Genomic DNA, 20,493 nt, shown 5'->3' with positions numbered 1-20,493 from the left:
TTTGTCTTTTTGGTGGTTTTCCGATTTGTGCTTGCACGTGAGATTCAAACGTCCCGCTCCCTCTCAGCCAGCCTCTGCCAGGTTCAATTTGAATAAATGTCACATTCGCTCGCTCGCTTCTCTCCTCCTCTCTTCTTCTCAACCACAATTTAAATATTACTCTGACTTAATTGCTGCAACTTGACTTAATTAAAATTATTTATTCGAGCTATTACTCAAGTCGACATTACTACTTCCTCCCGAGCAACATATCCTATCCACGACGACTTCCTCCGTCCAGCCAGCAAAGAAGAGAGAAATTGCACGTAGTACGAATCTAAACAACAGGTTGATTTTGAACCGACGAGGATTTTTACTTGTCAGTCGGTTGTTTTTTAGTAATTTGTTGAATATTTGAGTTATCAAGTGATAAGGTGCAAAGTACGGACGGGGTTGAAAGGAAGGAGTGGTTTGGTTAAGGTTGGATCTTTATTCGTCCCTTTTTGTAAGGAAGATAGGCTGTCAAGATGCCGAAAGCGGTAAGTGAAATGTTCTAATTTAATTAGTTATTTTATTGTAGTTGATAAATTGGGGACAGGATTGGAATTTATTGGGCTTTAGTTGTTGGTTTATACATAAGAATCGGCATCATCCAATTTTCAGAATAATCATGAATCATAGCAATCGCAGCGTTACAGTTAAAATTAACAAGTATTTAATTGCCGTGTTTTGAATACATCATTTTAAACCAAAGTTAAAAACATTTTGTCAGATTTAATGAATTTAATGGGCGTTAAAGTACTCGGATTTAGAAGGACTTTATACTCTGAGTGGTTGGATTGATTTGAAAGCCATTTAAAATGATAAAATTCATTCATTCTTTCACAATCAGATCAGAACATGAAACCAAACCCAGTTTAAGTTACAATTTATTTATGGATGACTCGTTATCAAGTTGTGGTTATCTATCTCCCACAAACCCATGCAAAGCCTACATTTCTGACACAACTTGGTCTGACTGATAAAACAATAATAAAACAAAGCATTCTTCTGGACCAGGTCATCCATTTAGTATATTCAGGATATTATCATTTCAGTAAATATTGTCACTTATTTGAAATTAGAATTATGTTGTACGATTAAGTTGATTGATTGGCGTATACAATTTTCCAGGGCAAAATCGTACATGATTTTTTTTTACGGGACACATTTATTTTCAGCATGGATTTGTTTTTTCCAGATAATTTAGGTTATCTTCTGAATAAAATACTTTGAAATAGGACCATCCCATAAAATAATTAATAATAAATAACCCTAGTTTAGAAGGGATGATCTGCTCGATCAATGAATTACTACACGCTTTCATTTATTTTCTCTCGTCAATTAATCCGCCCGCATTCATCTTAACAAATCGATCTTTACTACTTAAACGGAAGTTGATTCATTCATTGTGCCCACCTCGATAAAAAACAATGGATGTGAGACACTAAAATAATATGGATAGTAGACAGCGTAACATCGTATCGTATTTACTGATTCTCCTCTCCTTTCTTCGTATTTATTATTAACAACAAGCGAAAACGGGGAACGAATTGTTCCCATTGTTTAAACTCTTCTGAAGATCTCCTACAACAGTTGAATCACATCACATCACGAATTGAATCTTCTTTTCGTCCTCTTCATCATCATCATCATCAGTTTGACTGAACTGTTAAATCTTTTCTGAGATTTATTATTTGCTTATCTCATCTCTTCTACACGTCCGTATTCATTCACCACATATGCATTCGACAATATATATTCTTTTACTACGACTACCTACCACATAACATAAAGATAAAAAGCCAGCCTCTCGGTTCTTCGTTCTTTCTTTTCTACCGGTATTGCCCGAGGCAGATTTCATTTCTCGTCTCATCTTCACTTCTTCTTGGGTTTATAAACTCTTAAAAACTTGGTGTTCTTACGAGTGCAACTAACACCACGACGGTTAGTTGTTGTTTGTTATATGTAGAATTATTTCTTCTTCCTTTCCATAGTAGATATTATTATACTACTGCTTACTTGCCACTTGTTGGAATTATCTGTGTATGAAAAGAAGGGTTAGGAAAACGAGGGGTGAGAAGGCTGATGATGATAATGGTAGTGTAGTGATGATGACGACGATTATACTTAAAAATGATGAATCAGACAGAAGCAGGTTGGTTATACCTGCAAATATTTTACACGAGTTTGTATTGCATTGCATGAATTAGATTTGGTACTCGTAGCAGCAGCCGGCTTTGAAAATATTGGTATTTGCATGAGGAGACCGGACATGAAGAATTTCTGCTGTAGGATTTGGTTAGATTGACAATAAAGCATTTAAGCTAAACTGGCATTACTATTCATTTGGATAGATGGTAACTAAATGTGTACAGCATAACTGGCCCTTATCATCAGATGATGAACGAAAAATACTTGACACGGTTTGGTCGAGTATGATAGAGAGAGAGTTGCAAATTTTTTGTCATTAAAAGTAGGTGTAATGCGAACTAAGGATAAGAATGCTGCTTAATTGACTTATTTACTTACACGGTAATAATATTGGTAGGATTACTATGTTCTCTGCTGAATGAGAAATCGCAAGAAAAAGCAAAGAAAGTAAGAATAATAAATGCTGAGCAAATGCATGCAACAGGTGTTTTAGTGCGAGTAATTCTAAAGGAGGAATTTTAATATTTGTTTGGTTTTGTCATAGATTGGATGGATAAGTGGTAAATTCTTTCTGGGTCTGGTGCACTGTGTCACGATTTGTCACAAAAATTTAAAGAAAGTTTAAAACCTAAAGAATGGCACCACTTACTTGTTAAATCAAACAATAGTTTCATTTTTCATGGTTTCTTGTCGTTTCTTTTTGTTTACTTTAAAAGCTTGACACATTAGACTCGCCTTGTCCATCGCGCAATTGACAAATTGCACACCTTCTTCTTCCTTGTGGTCTTACCTTCTTGAGGCTTCTTCTTGCCTACTTACTTACAAATTGTGTGTATCTACAAGGTGTTGAAGTGAAGTACCTGTTTTATGTGGCGTAAATGTAAATGTAAATTAACTCATCTGCGTCAGTTGTCAGTCAATCTTGTCTTGACTCGTGGTGGGTAAAATCAGTCTCAAAGCAGTCACGGGGTAAAACCCCATAGAAGAAGAGATTCTTAATAGTTTGAGATTTTCCATGTCATGTAAACTTTTGATATCGTCAAACTAATTTTTTGTCGTTAATTTTTACAAGAAATTCATTAATTGAATTCGCCATGATTTCAGTGTCAAACGAAACCTGAACATGATCTGCTGTTTGTTGGGATATGAATTTTTATGCGATTCTGAAATTCCCCTTTTTCAAACACAACCACTGCTGTACCATAAAGGTTGAAACAAAACGAATAACCTTGAGTTTTTTATAGTCTCGTTTCAATTTAACGAGAGAAGGAGTTTAGTTTATACGACGTGTATTTCGTAATTAAATAGAATTTATCCGAATGCCATCCGTAACATTCTCATTCACAGAGAGAGAGAGATGGATTACATTTATATGTGAATTGTTATCTCATACACAGCGAGTTGCATTAAAATGCATATCCGCCTGTCATAAACAGAGTGTGATGCGATATGACGACGAGGGGATGTTGTCTGGTTTCATTGAGATATGGAATTGATGAGATAGAGATAGAAATTTTATTCTACTTCAATTTACATTACAAAATATAATATTTTTAGCATGTAAATCGTAGTTAGAACATTGTTCTGAAATTTTGTTGTGAGCACATTTGTTGGATTGAGCATAATAAAAACTGGTTCTCATTAACAATTAATCATTTTAGTTTGATGAATCTTTCAAATAATGGACCAACCAAGTCTGGTGGTGGTAATTTGTTTGTTATTTTGGTGTCTACATTACATGAAATGAATGATGAATACCTGACTGAAGCAGCGTCAGACTTTGATCCGGTGCCGTCGGGGTGAATTAGTCTAAATTGTAAAAATACTCCCCCCACCATAGAAGAAGTTGGTCTTTGTAGATTACGAACCTTATATGACTTGATCGAATAATCTGTCTGCTGGAGGTGGATTTTCGTGTGGTTGTTGTGGAGGAATGGAAATTCCTAAGTTGAAGACTTTTTTGACCTCATCTTGCTGTTGATGAGTGACAGGAGATCGATGTTTTAAAGCTTGTTGTTCATTAATTGTTTGTGGCACAGGATTCTAATTCAAAGCGTCAGAGAGCAGAGAGAAAAACGCCCTCTTGGCTTTAAAATTATATGTTTTTGTAATTCGTTGCTTTAATTGAAGGTTATTGCATTTTAATTCTTGGTTTTTATAGAGCTGCTGGTAGTGCTGGTTGAAATAAGCTCGAGCATTTGAGCATAGCTGGCATATTATATTTGGTTTGTTGTTATTATGAGCATGCACAGTGTAAATTGATTGTTTCTATAATGGTCGTCATATATAAGTCAAGTTCAAAGTGTGACCATCACAGTGTTTATTTTTCCCTTGTTATGAATATCACGAGGAAGAGATGCAATGAGGGTGAATTTCATAATGTCCATCACAGAAATATGTATCCAGACTGTATCAATCATCACCATCAAGGGTTGTCAATTAGTTCTCCTCCTCTCTCTGTGTGGATTTAGGAAGTGATTTATGTAAGGAAGGAACCTAATATGCAAAACATTTCAGTTTGGTTAAACCCAATTCTCATCAAGTGTATTAAATACATGTCGGAGTAGCGTAGTGGGAGTAGGTTACTAAAAATGAGTTTTAATGGCTATGCAAACATATCATATTATGTATTTTACTCATTACTTCATGATAATGCTGACAACAAGGAAAAGTTAAAGTAGTAGTAAAAAAATTTATGTCGAGTTTTGTCTTTGCTGGATTTCCAAACAAATGAGGAGACCATTATACACCATAAAATTAGATGGGGCGGACGATGGGGGAATGCCAAGTGTAGAAATTAGGTACAATTTGTATTCGTTTACTTACTACATTCCATTAGCTGGGATTTGTAGGGTGTTGTTGTGGGTCATATTCATATTGTGTAATCATGAGCATAACAATGTTTTCTGGACATGTCAGATGCAACCATAAAATGTTTACTTGATACTTATTTCCTGCAATAAGTCAAGATTATGCAGCTCTGGAGAATAATAAGCGACTTGATCTATTGTAATGTGACTTTAAACCTAAATTATTCTGAGAATCTATTGCTTAAAATGTCTACTGGGTTCTCCAGAGATAAATCAATTATTGCCTATTTCCTATATTCTTAGCCAATCTAATGATGGCGATTGCACAAGAACGGAGAGTTGCAATTGTACTGTAACTAACTCATCCTCAGTAAGAAAATTGTTATAATAATCCCGTGAATTCCTCCTGTGAGTAGCTAAATTACGAATAGTAGTGCTGGAATAATACAATACAATGAATGAGGTGGTATAAGCAGGGTAGGATAAATGCTTAAAAATCATTTTTACCAACGAACCATGTCAGAAATACAAAAAGTAATGTACGCAATGTATTTCATATCATATTTAAGTGGTGTTTGACTACCTTTTATGCTTTGCTTTCAAGTTTCATGATGTTGAGTCAGCCCTTAGTTGATGGAAGTTAAGCAAGTTAACTTCAGTGCACATTTGCAGTTCCAACCTTACACGTATTATCGTGCGAGTAGGTTTGGTTTAGTTTGTGGTAGATATCAAGTAAGTTGGTGAGTCAGTTCACGGCAGAAAAGTTTCCAGTATTACGTTTTGTACATGATAATACTTATTACATACACGAGCAGGAGTAGTGTGATCGAGTGAGCAAGCTCATCCTATTTCATTGTGGAAGTGCTGCCGGCAAGTTTGTTCGTTAAGGATTTCTGTTACAGTAGAACGGCGAAGAGAATCTCTCTTGGTAAAAGTTTTACCAACTGTCACTCCATTATACTCACCTCATTTCATACCGGTAGAAAAACTCAAGAAGAACACGGTGGAAAAAGTGCATTGAAGAACAACGGAAGAAAATTATATTACCTCTGCTGGAGAATTAATTTGTTGAAAAGTGCAAAGTTTAACAAATAGCGAAACACATACACAGGCAAAATGGTTGCATCAAGTCGTTCGGTAAGTAAAAGAGACAAAGGTTTTCAGTAAATGAATAGTAAAACTTTCAGGGTCTGGAATTGAATTCATTAATTATATAATAATATCTTACTTCACTTCACTTTCTGCTGCTATGTTGAAATCAGCATGAAATTTGAGCACGCCTTGTCAAGTTTTTTTGTAAAAATGTGGAAAAAACACGGCATAGATAGGTAGATAAATCTCATCATCTGCTCATTGCTGACGTAGAGATGAGAAGGATCCATCTTTTACCGCAAGGCAGAGAAATAACTGATTGATGAGCATAAACTGATTGCATGATCTCAATTATTTTCCTTAATATTAAAAGTTAAGCAGACTAAAAGAAATGAACGGATATTGCTCACTACGAAGAGTGCAGGCAGGTAGAGTACATATAATAAGGTGAAGGTTTTATTTAGCACTGCTTATTCCAGACAACAGACACCTCATTCTGAATTCATTCTAGTAGTAGAATTGAATTGGGGATGATTAATAAATTGAAGAGAATAGAATGAAGGTGTCGATGAGTTTCGAAGCCGTTGGAAGAATTAATTAATGCTGGATCACGGACAGGAACTGGCGTAATCGTCACAAGGACTAAACACCTTTTTACCATAATATCTAATCATTTGTGACATTAGAATCAGCTTAGACTTTCAGTTATTCCATTATTCTATAGTTAGTTAGTACAAATAATGATATGTTTTTACTAAACATGGATTTTTCATTTGTGAAATTTGATTCATGTAAATTTACCTACTAATTTTTAGTCTTTGTTAAAAACTATGTGAGAATTTAGCTGTCTCATCCTCACGGTCATTAGGACTGTGCTTATTGTTGTACATACACATGTAAAAACAAAATGGGAAATTTGTGAATGAAATTCTAGACAAAAATCGCCTGTAATATTCAACTATTTATTTGGTCTCAACACATTCAATATCAAATTGGCAGATTTTGAATAGTACAGCCTGCAAAATAAACTAAACGATGTTGTTTTGCGGTTGACTCTGTTGCTTTTTAAAATTTTGACAAAGAGTAAACCAGAGGATGTTTTACTATGAATTGTGTGATCATTCACTATTATATTTTAACATCCTTCTCATCATCGTATCTCAGTGATTTTTTGCATAAATATGCATGCATACGACACCGACTGACACATTTGTACAGTTACTATTCACAAGTATGATAATTTGATTCTTCTTAGTGAATTATTCAAGGTGTTCAAATCCATTAGAAGTGAAATGAGGTTTTTAACTGTGTTAGACTAATAAACTTCCCAGATAATTTTGCAATACCGCACACCGTTCATGTCAGATTGCCTGCCTAATTTTAAGCTGACAAAAAAATGCAGGTGTTGTGGTGAAAGATTAGATTTTACTCATGTCTGTATGTACAGGGGAAGGAAGAATATTGCCGATTGGCAGACGGCACATTACTACGCTGATGATATTGAATGGAAAATATATATATTTTAAGAAATAAAACGGGAGGGAAGGTCAACTAAAAATAGTGATAATATATTTTGGCTCATTTTTACGACCCCTCTGTTGTCGGCTCAGCAGAGGGAAACACGTTTTGTTTTATTATTATTGCCACCAAAAAGTAATGATGACAAGGCAGTTCATAATTTCATGATTTTTTTATCCCGTGGTATTTACATTAAAATGAAGGACGCTGTATTATTTTGAATTTCGCCCAACTAGTTGAACTACATCACAATAATTTTCTTCTAGCAAACATTCATATCGTAGATGATTGCATTGTTGTTGTGAACTAGGTTTATAGGTGAAATGTGAAAATAATTTGGGTACTCGAGCAGATTAACTGCTCTGTTAATACAATAATTTGCTGTCATGCACTATAATTTGTTGTGTGAAAAAATTTGTCAATTGTAATCATGATTGGATTTGAGTAATTGGTTTGTGTTGCATATACATAAATATTTGGATTTATTTGCAAAAAAAGTGCAACATTTGCATGTGATGCATGCAACAAAAATTATTACGATGACTGAGGTCTTTATTGTTGTGTGAGTTGTGTAAATGTATCAATTTCCATCCACCCCTGTTGATTTAATCAAATAATGGAGTATAACAGAAAGTACGACGACGTAATTAGCAGAATGGACTTTAAACTACTCGCAACAATGATCGTGGCGAAAAAGATGATCGGATTTGTTGGAGTGGGTCATCGTCATCTTCTTCGATTTAATAGTAATAAAAATCGCGTCGAGTTGAATTCCCAGTTTTTACAAGGTTCTAAAAAGGTTCGACTCTTTAATGGACAAGTTATCTTACGTAATTATGTAGGGATTTCTATGATGCGATTATAAAAATGCGATGTTTGTAATATATATTTGATCAATGACTTTGACGAGTACGAGTTTTTGTTTGTTATCAAAACAAAGAGAAGCCAAACTAGCTCACATTGTTACACAGGCTTCAATTGCATATCATTCATTTCTGTGTGTGAACGTTGTTACAACAATTTTGCACAGTCACATGCAACACGCCGAGGTCAGTCTAATTATTATTTTATTAAAACCGGCCGGTAAATTCAGTATTTTTAGCTGAGAAAATATACATTGGACTCGACTGGAGTAGTACACGAGTACTTTATGTATGTTCGTTTAACTTTTTTCACACGGCACATTAAGAGTCCAACAATTATGCATTATGTATGTGTGTAAAGACTGAACTACAATTATTATTTTTTGCAATATGAAAACCCTTTCATAATGCAATGACGTAGACGTTGGTTGGTAAATACAGATATGTTAGATTGTAGAAAAAGAACCAAGTAAATTGCTCCTTGTAATGCCACTAGAAACATTACAGCATAAGCCAAAAGGGTAGAAATGAAGATTTTAATAACAATGGAAAATTTAACAGACAGTTGTCTGGAATCTCTGGAATTAAGTTGAAATAATTTCAATATAATTCACCAACCATTATCATTCTCCGTCCGTTCGTATAGTAGAAGCCAACTAATTATTATTATTATGGAGGTAACTTCCTCGTATTTTTCACTCGCACTGCATGTGCTACATTGATTCATGCATTTTGGTTCATTCTTTTAAACGAAATATTTGCCAGAGACCCACATGACCCATGATTCAATCTTTGCATAAAATAATTTTAGTTTACTAAGTTTTATTTAGTTTTGGCAGCTTTTCAGATTATTATTAGGTTGAACCAGAACCAACCACTTTTTGTTTTTCAACTATAAAACACTGGAGTAACAGTTCCAATTTTAGCCATTCTATTAGTATTAAGTACAGATAGATAAGCAGGAGGGAGAGAGGGTGGAAGAAAGGAAGGAAGGTTATTACTCAACCAAACAAATGTTAACCGTTATTAACATGAAAAAATTAGAGACAAAAAAGTGAACGAATATAATAATGCTGTTCACTTTCAGTATTCTCTCTCGGTGAGCAGATGTTTCTAATCTGTTTTCTCATTGCTGGATTGTGAGATGATGTCATCTCTTTTTGGTCGTCCTGACCAGAATCATTTAGAAAGAAAATGAAAAAATGAGCATTGGTGGATGTATGGAGACTTATTTCCGTTTTACTCATGTTTCGACTCGTTTCTTCCAGTAGCATGTGCGAAGTATGCCTTTCGCTTAGACGAAAATTAGACCAACGGTTGAAATATCCTTGACATGACTTTGCCGGAGCAGTTTATTTGTACCTTGCCATTGTTGATTTTAGAAAGAAGCGCATTTTCCAGTCTTTGAGTATGTTTGTCTTTGTTTTTTTTCACCTGGCAGAATTACATCATCGCTTTGCACTCACTTACCTTGTCTTTCATTCAATCATGGTTATGGTTATGATGATGGTTGGGATTATTTGCATTAGTTGGAAGGTGGAGTGGCTCGAGTATTTTCAGTCCATATCCGGTCATATTTGTTTTTGGCAGGGTTATGCTAATTGCTGAGAATTGCATCAGCACTAATTGTTCAAGAAAAACTGCATTGATATCGATGAGGTGGCCAGGCATGATGAGGCGAGATCGTAAAGATCACGAATAATGAATATTTTTAGAATGGGTGAACGTTGGATAAAACGATGACATAATTTGTTATGTGCAATTAATATGCAAATTGTGGAACATCTTGATTTTTAGTTGCGGTTACTTTTGTATTTCGTGGATTACATTGCATTGAAGAAACTTGTAGCCGTGTTTAATTTCGCATTAAAACAGAGAGAGTACTGCACTGTAACTGTGTCATTCCTGTTCATTAGTTGCACCAGGACATAATTTTGTGGATTAGCTCATTTCATTGTTTGTTTCACGCGAATGCAAGACTGAAAATGAAAGTTGTGTGTGGTAGATGGTGGAGTACCAGACTCTTGTATAATTAATCAGCCAGCTCGTGTATTCACAGAATTGTTATTGTGCAGGATGATGTTCTTCTTCTGTATAATGTCATACGTGACAAATGCATTTTTGTGTGATGTCACCAATTTATGTATTACTACGTATAATCACAAATCATTAAACCTTATGTAGACATTTGCATTATGTGATGCTTCGGTCGGTTACAAATACTCTTTTTTCTAACGGACATACGTAATTAATTTTTGGAAAAAATAACTCATTAAGAAAACTTTAAAAGTAGGAGCTTGATGATTTTTTGTTCCTAGGAAAATAAACTCATCCCCGTCAAAATATAAGACTTGCATTGTCAGCGTATCATTATGAAACGATGATGATCCCCAATTATACTAATTTGGATTTCATTGTAACATTTACAAAAGGCGTTAGGACATGGTTTTGACGAATTCATACCTTAATTGCGGGATGGTTTTTAGTTGTAGAGATTTCTAACATTTTTTATGTGAAAGCCCATGTCTCAAACTATAGGTAAGCATATCTGGCTTCCGATTTTGTGTACTCTGTGAAATGAGGCAAGGTCAAATTTGGAGAGGTGTCCTTTTTTAGTTTTCCAAATCAGTGTTCTAATAAAATGGCGTTGAACAAAATATTTTTTTCTGAGGTCCCGGTGCAAAAATCGTATTTGCGACTATTATCAAGGGACTTATCATGCTTTTCACTATATAAAACCACTTTTGTATCATGCTTATCTTTTAAGTCCCTTTTGTAGTCTAGCTTCATACTTGTCCTAATGGAATGCTCTCGTGAACGCAACTCCTCGACTTTTAAGGCCCCCACATTTTAGGACTTTGATGCTAAAAATCCCTAACGTGGTTTTTATCCAAGGTACATATAGTATATTGCACTGTAAGTACTTTTGATAAAATTTTGATAAGTGGTTACACCCCACGAAATGAGTTTTCATCAAATCCTACAAAATTTTTGGAAAAGTTTCCGTCATTATCGAGATCGAACTTCAAAAATAATTTAACTAGCCAAACCGCAGCAATTTTATTATTTTGTCACTTGTACCTTGTAGATAAAATAGTTCTGTAGCAGGGGACACAAAAAAGTTATTAAAATTTGTTTTCAACAAAATTTGACCATTATTTTCCCAAATTAGTTCACGAGGTTTTTACTATTCCCCGTCAGCTGATTAGCTAGGGTCGTTCTCCAAAACTGTTTACACAAAATCTTCACTGCTTAATTTAATATTATACTCTACTCAACTTATGTATGTACTGTGCGGGTGGAGCTTGTGAAAAGTGACGTCAGCTTCATCATCCAATCAAAGATTTTCTCCATATTATTTGAACTTAAGTGCGGAAAATAAGCTGTCAAAACAAAGTTTTTCATCAACACATCAATACTAATTGTTTGTTTTTAACAAATTGTAACTAAAATTCTTATGGTTGACACACGCATATCATTAAATTAATAATATCATAATGCTGCAGCCACAGTTACTACACAACCAAAAACCCTCAAGGGCCAAGCGAACTACAATTACTAGTGGAACTCGAAAGATCATTCGAAATGTGTACAATTATTTAAAAACTTCAGATGAACACGGACCAGATGAGAATCATCAACTTGCATTTTTATCCAATGGGAAACGAAACGTAAGTACTACAACTGGACGATACTTCTTCGACTAACCTTAATATAAGAATAGAAGGTTCAAAATCCAATTAATTGATTCGTACGTTTGCTTCAGATTCCAGGGATCGCAGCGTCTATGCTAGGAATCCATGAAAATTCTGTGAGAGGTTGTATTAAAAAACAACCTAATCTAAACACCCCGCCTCGAAAAAAACGAAAAACGAAATGGGAAATTGATGATTTCGATCAAACCGGGATACGAAATTTGGTTTATAGAAATTTCGAACAAGGTGCAAATATGCATGCATACATTTTAATAAATCACTTCATTAACGATTTATAATATAAATTTCAGGAGCACATATCACGCTACAAACGCTCTTAAACGAAATTAATGAGAAAATCGACACATTTATTGAATCACCCATTAAAATTAGTATTCTACGGATTATAATGCATCAAATTGGATTTGAGTATAAAATGATCGATCACAGATTACGATTAATGGAAAGACAAGATATTGTTGAACAACGTAAAAAGTATTTGAAGTAAGTTTTAATTATCGTGACTCATATAAAATCGATAGTTATTGAAAACGAACCGTCATATTGCATGCTTGAATAAAACATACTTAATTTGTACAACATGATCATACTCTTTGTCCGTGATATTAATTTAATTATTGATGAGCATTGCTGAACTAAATTCCTATTTGACTAGATTTTTAACAAAAATGCAAAAGATGATAAACTCAGTCAAGCGCAATTTATTGTGTTGTGTACAATTTGTTGTGTATTTTAGACGAAAGAAAGAAATTGATGCCACCAATAAAAATGTCGTGTTTTTGGACGAAACTTGGGTCAATAAAAATCACCAAAAGCAGAAGGTTTGGACCGACGGCACCGTCAAATCGAGACCAAATTGCAAAATCGGAAAGGGTGATCGTTTAATTATCACGCACGCTGGATCCAAGGACGGATTCGTGCCGAATGTTTTAAATATCTTTTGGTCAAATACCGGACAAGCGGATTACCATCAAGACATGAATGCAGAATATTTTGAAAAATGGTTTGTTGAGCAACTTTTAGTATCATTGGAAGAGCCAAGTGTCATAATTATTGATAATGCCAAATACCATTCAAGGAGGTACTATTTCTAACATTGAAACTGCATGATAATTATTAGCATGTAAGAGTTGCATATGTACGACTTACAAATATAAATTTTACAGACTCGATGCTGTACCTACGTCCAGTTCGAGAAAAGGCGTCATAATAGAATGGCTAACCAGCAAAAAAATCAAGTTCCCTCAAAATGCAACCAAAGTTCAACTATACGACATAGTTAAAGCTTTTAAGCCATTCAATGTCGAGTACTAAAATTGCAGAAGAGTATGGTCATGAAGTTCTAAGGCTCCCTCCTTATCATTGTATCTTTAGTCCAATCGAACTGATTTGGGCAAATACCAAAAATTATGTAGCTACACATAATGTGACCCAAAAACAAACAGATGTAAAACAATTATTTATAGATGCATGTAATAGAATAACCAGTGATAATTGGTGTAAAGCAGTAGAACATTGTAAGAAAGAGGAAAAAAAATATTGGAAAAAGGATGGCATTTCTGATAAGCCAATAACTCCCATAATTATCAATTTAAATGATTATACCGATAGTGAAAGCAGTGACACTGAATCTGAATAAATAAAATGTATTTTTTGATTGTATGATGGGTATATCATGGTGCCCCATTAAAAAGAGCGTGACGTCACTTTTCACAAGCTCCACCCGCACAGTACATACATAAGTTGAGTAGAGTATACTTAGGACACTTAGAGCTTTGCCCTCAATCTTCATTTGACCGAGTGGGTCCGCTTTCAAGGTCAGCAGGTCAATTTTCCTGTGCACGGTCCGATTGATCACTTTTCATGAAAAAGTATCAGCGACGATGAAGGCCCAACGTTAAGTAATTCATTGTGGATTCTTTTATTATTACATGCAATGATTATCTAGGGTTGTAATATTACCAATCATTCACCTATGACCTCTTAGGTTATCATGCTATATGAGTAATTCAGTTTGGAAAGTGTTTTTTTGGCTCCTTCCAACTCTGGGGGCATTTATAAAGCTATCGGCCTAAAATTTTAAATATATCTTTTTGAGAGTATTATCTTTCAACTGACCAAAAATCAGTTCAAAATTCAACTCCCCGCCAGAGATATTCACCCGCGAATTCGTCAAAACCATGTCCTAACGCCTTTTGTAGGTGTGAAAAATAAAAGGAGTAAATGACGTATTCATTCAAACTAATTCACACTTCCATAAATTAATCTAAAAAATTAAGGAAACGTGTGGTTTTCTTTGCTTCCAAATTGATGAGATTTCAATATTATTTTGCTATAGGGTTTATTGACTGGAAATTTTCATGACTATTTGCGAAACATCATCATTAGTAATGATTCATTACTCTTTTACGCTTTATGCATTCTCAATGAGCTCGTTCATATGTATGCATCATGAATAGCACGAGTTTGACCAATGAGCAAACTGTAAAAATAAATACTATCGATATGTCCCCATGCCGAATATTCAAAAGGTTGTAATGTAGATGGATATTATTATGTAAACAGCTAATGTTACCGCTCTGTTAGATATGTATCTACATCTACATTAGTTAAACGATCCAACTCTAAAGTTAAATGTTTTCTTAATATATTTCCAGGTCAATGTTCGTGTTACGACGATGGATGCGGAGCTGGAGTTCGCAATACAGCCGTCGACAACTGGGAAGCAGTTGTTCGACCAAGTGGTCAAAACCATCGGCCTGCGAGAAATTTGGTTCTTTGGACTTCAGTACGTTGACAGCAAAGGATATCAAACATGGCTCAAATTGAACAAAAAGGTATTTATTGATTCGGAAGTCCTTTGAATTTCCTGTCAATAAAAAAATACTGCTTTTCGTACAAATATTTAATCAATGTTCATGGTGTTTGTAATATGAATGGAACTCATGAGAATTGAACGCCTATACTTTTATGACGGGAAACAAACCCTGATGAAAAACATAACGATGAATTGAATGTGTAAATATGTACAATAAATGTTTTCTCTTTCTGTGATCTCTTTATAATAATGCTTGCTTATGGTGGGATATGGGAATCAATCAACAATCAATGATGATGTGCTGATGTGGTGATGGTGCCGAAATAATAATGAAATGACTAACAATTAAATCGGTGTTCCTCTTTACTCGTATGTACGTGTGCCGCTTTAAAAAAATCAGGAAGAATGGGAAAATTTTGCTGAACGGATTTCCAGAATTATAAAACTACGAAACCAGGAATTGGTTGGTATATATTTATGTACTATTTACTTATTTTACATTTTTGTCAAGTGGCTTGCATAGAATTAAATTAGCGCTGTCACATCATTTTCTATTCCGATCATCAATCAGAAAATAAAAATACAAGGTTTGTAATTTCAGGATGCAGGGCCTTGTAAAAAAACATCCTGAAGGTACTTTCACTTGAGAGTAGAATAGCAACGATAGGAATTGTATTTCATGCATTTTGATATCGATTACATTATTTTGGGGTTAATATTTTTTATGCAAGTTTTGAAATACAATTTTCGAATATACCCCTAGTTAGATTGACACACTGCTTGTAATAATTTCTCATTTGATACGAGTTCTCCCATGACTGTCTACCTTTGCTTGCTTATCACGTTTTACACACAGATATTGGTACTGTCGGTCGTAAAGATCCGATAAACAATGAGCACAATCTGAAATACTGAATGAGCTAATCTGATATAATTTTTGACGTTGATGTTGTTGCCAACATTGCATAAACACTGGTTTGTTTATATGTATGTAGCTTTGTGGAATGCAATAATATAGCATGTTGTTGGCTGGTAATCAATATGTTGTATGAATTTTTAATGGATGAGATCATTATTTTGGAATTCAATTTTGTCATCCATAATTTTAACGCTCGTGGAAAATTCTTTCCGGCTTAGTTTATTATCGTCATACTAGGTTGATGACTTGAGCCGATTACTAACACGGTGATAATGATGATGATTGTTCAAAGTAAATGTTGCACGTTTTAAGGATTACTTTTTATTATTAGTTTTGCTTGCTAATTTATGTTTAGTTTAACGCTGCTGTACAGACATACTTATGTTGATTATGTTTGTTGATGCCTGCTTGTATAACTTTTTGTAAAGAATGATTGATTGCTGGTACATTATTATCTTTTATTTTATTGAGGAAGAGGCGTGGCAAGTTTTACGTAAATGTGGAGAAAACAACTAATTTTTCTTGTAATTGTAAAAGGTACTGAGCCAGGATATCAAGAAGGAGTCGCCACTGCAGTTCCGTTTCCGAGCAAAGTTTTATCCTGAAGACGTTGCAGAAGAATTAATCCAAGATATCACAACGGTAAAATATTAATTTGAACAGATTATCCGATTCCAGAATTTTATATAATTTTAATTTTTTTTCGTTTTTCCAGAGGCTGTTCTACTTGCAAGTAAAGAATGCAATTTTGTCTGATGACATTTATTGTCCACCCGAGACCTCGGTTCTACTTGCTTCCTACGCTGTCCAGGCAAAGTATGGAGATTACAATAAAGAAATTCACACGAGTTTGGCAAATGACAGAATTCTTCCTCAGAGGTAACAAGAATTATTATTTAGCCTAAATATACGAGTTTTACAATATACCGAATTCTTATTATTAATTATAATTCCAGAGTTATGGATCAACACAACATGAGCCGAGAAGAATGGGAAGAGCGTATCGTAACTTGGTGGAAGGTATGCTGAACTAAATTTTTTAAAATCATATAATGTACCTCTATCTAGTCCTAAAGTCTATTTTTGTATCCCAAAAGGAACACAAGGGAATGATGCGCGAAGATGCAATGATGGAGTATCTCAAGATTGCTCAAGACCTTGAAATGTATGGTAAGTAAATCAGTTCTATTTTACCCCACACATATCTACGTCCACCACTCATCCACATCCTAAGCTGCCCTAAAATAAAATCATACATGATCATGAACTTACCTTTTCAAATCCACAGGAGTCAACTACTTTGAAATCAAGAACAAAAAAGGAACCGATTTGTGGCTCGGAGTTGACGCATTGGGACTTAACATTTATGAACGGGAAGATAAACTTACACCCAAAATTGGTTTCCCTTGGTATGAAAGTTGTTTTAGATGCAATAATTACGTTTCGTTCTATTTTATGTAACGTGTCATGACGAAAAATATTATTCTATGAAATAGGTCCGAAATTCGCAACATTTCATTCAACGATAGAAAATTCGTGATTAAACCAATTGATAAGAAAGCTCCCGATTTTGTTTTCTTTGCCCCTCGTCTTCGTATTAACAAGAGAATTCTTGCCCTCTGCATGGGTAATCATGAGCTGTACATGCGACGCAGGAAACCAGACACTATTGAAGTTCAGCAAATGAAGGCCCAAGCAAGGGAAGAAAAGTTGGCCAAACAACAAGAAAGGTAACTAAGAGATCTATACATATCTATCTTTCTATTCTTATACGATTTATTTGTAAATTTGTATTTGTTGCTAATTCAAGGGAGAAGCTTCAACGTGAAATTACTGCTCGAGAACAGGCCGAACGTAAGCAACAAGAGTACGAAGGACGTTTGAAGGCTATGCAAGAAGAAATGGAACGACGACAAGGCGAACTTCTTGAAGGTAAGTCTGCTATTAGCCCATGTACTATCAACTATTTCTGTTACTAGTTACTAATGTTTATGTATTGTTTTACAGCACAAGAGACAATCCGTCGTCTTGAAGAACAACTTCGAGCTCTCCAGAAGGCCAAAGAACACCTTGAGGAGCGTCAAAACGAGCTTCAGGAGATGATGGAACGTTTGGAGGCAAGCAAAGAGATGGAAGCTGCAGAGAAGCAAAAATTGGAAGATGAAATCAGGTGTGCATTAGGCGTTAACAACAAAATGATATTTGCGTCTCTTATTAACTGAACTAACGTTGTCTTTATTTTTTATATAGAATGAAACAAGAGGAAGTTATGCGAATCCAGGAAGAAGTGCAGGCCAAGGACGAGGAGACCCGAAGACTCCAAGAAGAGGTTGAGGCCGCACGCAAACGTCAGGAAGAAGTCGCGGTAAAGATTTATTAATTTTAATAGAATAACGTGAATGAAAGGCAGAGTCTCCTCCTTCTGAGAGATCAGACCTCAGTGCTTTCGTGTTAATGGCCTTCAACACGAATTAATATTTCTTTTTTTTCTCCGGGATAGAACGCTCTTATCAATGCTACCACCACCCCAGCAAACCACCACTTGACAGATCACGATGACGATGATGAGTTAGTGCCAAACGGACACTCGCAAGAATTGTATGGTGGCGATGGCGAATATGCTGACCCTGTTGATGGAATGCAGACCCAATCACAGAAGAATGAAAAATTGCAATCACAACTTAAGGTAACAAAACTTAGATTTTGAACTAGTGTTCAAGATGTGGGTGGTTGCTCATAATGTAACGTCTTCTTTGATATGCACAGATGTTGAAACAAGAGCTCATGGAAACTCGTGACGACAGCAAAGAGACCACCATGGACAAACTCCACAAAGAGAATGGTGAGGATTAGTACACTGACTGAAATGACATGAAAAATAACAAGTACTTAACATATTATTTTTCTCTTTCAGTTCGACAAGGGCGAGACAAGTACAAGACCTTAAGAGAAATCCGAAAAGGAAATACCAAGCGAAGAGTAGATCAATTTGAAAATATGTAATATGTAAACGTCGCCATCATCATTTCTACATACTATATTACTTACTTTATATACATTTATCACGTAATACCTGCCCAGTGCTTGGTTGAATCAGTTACGCCTACTATTATTAGATTTTCAATTATCCTGTTAAAAAATAGTTTACTTTTACACATCTGGCTGGTAAAATTCATTAACATAGATTAGGCACGCAAAGTTCACTACTATGCTACACTACTACAGCTCTGTTGCTGGTTGTTTGGTTTGTTACTGCATAATATTGTTTTTGGGAAGAGATTTTTGTCCATCTCTTTAAAAATTTAGTTATTATAGGATGTAGTCATAATATTTAGGCGTATTATTCAATAAATTGTTGTAGTAGCTGCTTTTGAGACGAGACGCGACCAGTCACGAAAAATTTTGTTATTTAGAATGTAGTATTGTTGACTATAAATGACTTTCAGCTCTGACCAAACATTTAGAAGAAGGGAAGCCTCTACTCTTATATACCGCCTTCTTAATTAATGTGAACAAATGATTTTTTGGTTAATTTTGTTTCTCTCTCTCTCCCTCCTCTCTCAGGCCATTTATTCTTGCAGTACTTACTTGTTTGTAAAAAAATGTGGTAGTTTCCAGTTTATCTACATTACTTTGTTCTGTTCCGTTCCAAAGTTAGTCTGATTATTTAACGAGATGATAATTATAATAGATTTGTCTTCTACTTCTTGGTATGACTGAACTTTCCGAGTTCATTATATTAGGTATAACTGTTATCCGAACCATTCCGGCATGCTGTGTTGATATGTTTTCGTTAAAACGTTATTCATACTTATTATTACATGTATTCCTCCTCCTTTTGAGAACATGAACTGAACTGAAATGACCAAAGCAAGTAAAGTATTCAAATTGGTGCCTATATAAAAATGTAATTCTACTTCAACTACTTTTTGACTTTGTACACGCATAACACTTATATTCACTATGTACTAGTACATAAATGTGCTACTGCCTTTCACTATGATACGTCAACTTGTGGCAAATGTAAGATGAACGAATGTAAAAATTCTATAATTTTGCATAATTATTGTTCTAATCTCATTGTTATTATTATTTAGATTTGGCATGCTTCGAGATTGCTCCTCTATTTCTTAAATTAAAAAAATAGTTTTCTCGCTTTTTGTAAAAGAAAACAAAAATTCAATCGCAAAAATTTTAAGTGAATACCTGAACCCCGTGTACCTCACCACAATCAGAAATTTATTGCTTATTATAATAAAAGACAGTAACAAGACGGAAAAGAATTTATAAAAAAATAGTTAAATGAATAGACGACTTGTATCCAATTATTCCAGACACACACACACATTGTATATTTTGCTGTTAAATTATTAGTCAGTAAATTCTTCGGGTATTGATTGATTATTAGAGTTTAGATATTTATATCTATGGAGCATTATTAGAATATGTTGTACATGAGGAGCCGAACGTGTCAAAAGATGTATTTCACTACAATCTCTACAAAATATTAGGCTTAATAATTCCGAATGCTGGAGAATGAGCGTTTAATATGCGGAAATAAATTATATATTATATTTAATCATGT

At 34.6% G+C, this 20,493-nt stretch overlaps 2 protein-coding genes across 3 annotated transcripts; both read left to right on the top strand.

Annotated features, from left to right (window-relative positions):
- Positions 1-137: 137 nt before the first annotated feature.
- LOC110854271 (moesin/ezrin/radixin homolog 1) lies at positions 138-20,487 on the top strand. 2 transcript variants are annotated; one of them, XM_022102694.2, is made up of 14 exons: positions 138-518; positions 14,829-15,008; positions 16,446-16,550; positions 16,624-16,787; positions 16,865-16,928; positions 17,006-17,078; positions 17,197-17,317; positions 17,405-17,638; positions 17,719-17,840; positions 17,916-18,078; positions 18,159-18,273; positions 18,409-18,594; positions 18,675-18,750; positions 18,823-20,487. In XM_022102694.2, the coding sequence occupies exons 1-14, from the start codon at positions 507-509 to the stop codon at positions 18,909-18,911; spliced, it is 1,704 nt and encodes a 567-aa protein (XP_021958386.1). In that variant the 5' UTR covers positions 138-506; the 3' UTR covers positions 18,912-20,487. The 2 variants fall into 2 exon arrangements, with proteins under 2 accessions (XP_021958386.1, XP_021958385.1); XM_022102693.2 differs by lacking the exon at positions 138-518 and adding an exon at positions 5,657-6,119.
- On the top strand, positions 11,520-13,833 carry LOC118436597. The gene is made up of 5 exons (XM_035855028.1): positions 11,520-12,126; positions 12,222-12,396; positions 12,462-12,654; positions 12,908-13,252; positions 13,338-13,833. Exons 1-5 carry the CDS (start codon positions 11,953-11,955, stop codon positions 13,483-13,485), a joined length of 1,035 nt encoding a protein of 344 aa, XP_035710921.1. The 5' UTR covers positions 11,520-11,952; the 3' UTR covers positions 13,486-13,833.
- Positions 20,488-20,493: the final 6 nt, after the last annotated feature.

The sequence above is a fragment of the Folsomia candida genome, unplaced genomic scaffold, assembly GCF_002217175.1.
Source record: "Folsomia candida strain VU population unplaced genomic scaffold, ASM221717v1 Fcan01_Sc009, whole genome shotgun sequence".
NCBI classification, from domain to species: Eukaryota; Metazoa; Arthropoda; class Collembola; order Entomobryomorpha; family Isotomidae; genus Folsomia; species Folsomia candida.
This window is presented reverse-complemented; position numbering and strand designations above follow the sequence as displayed.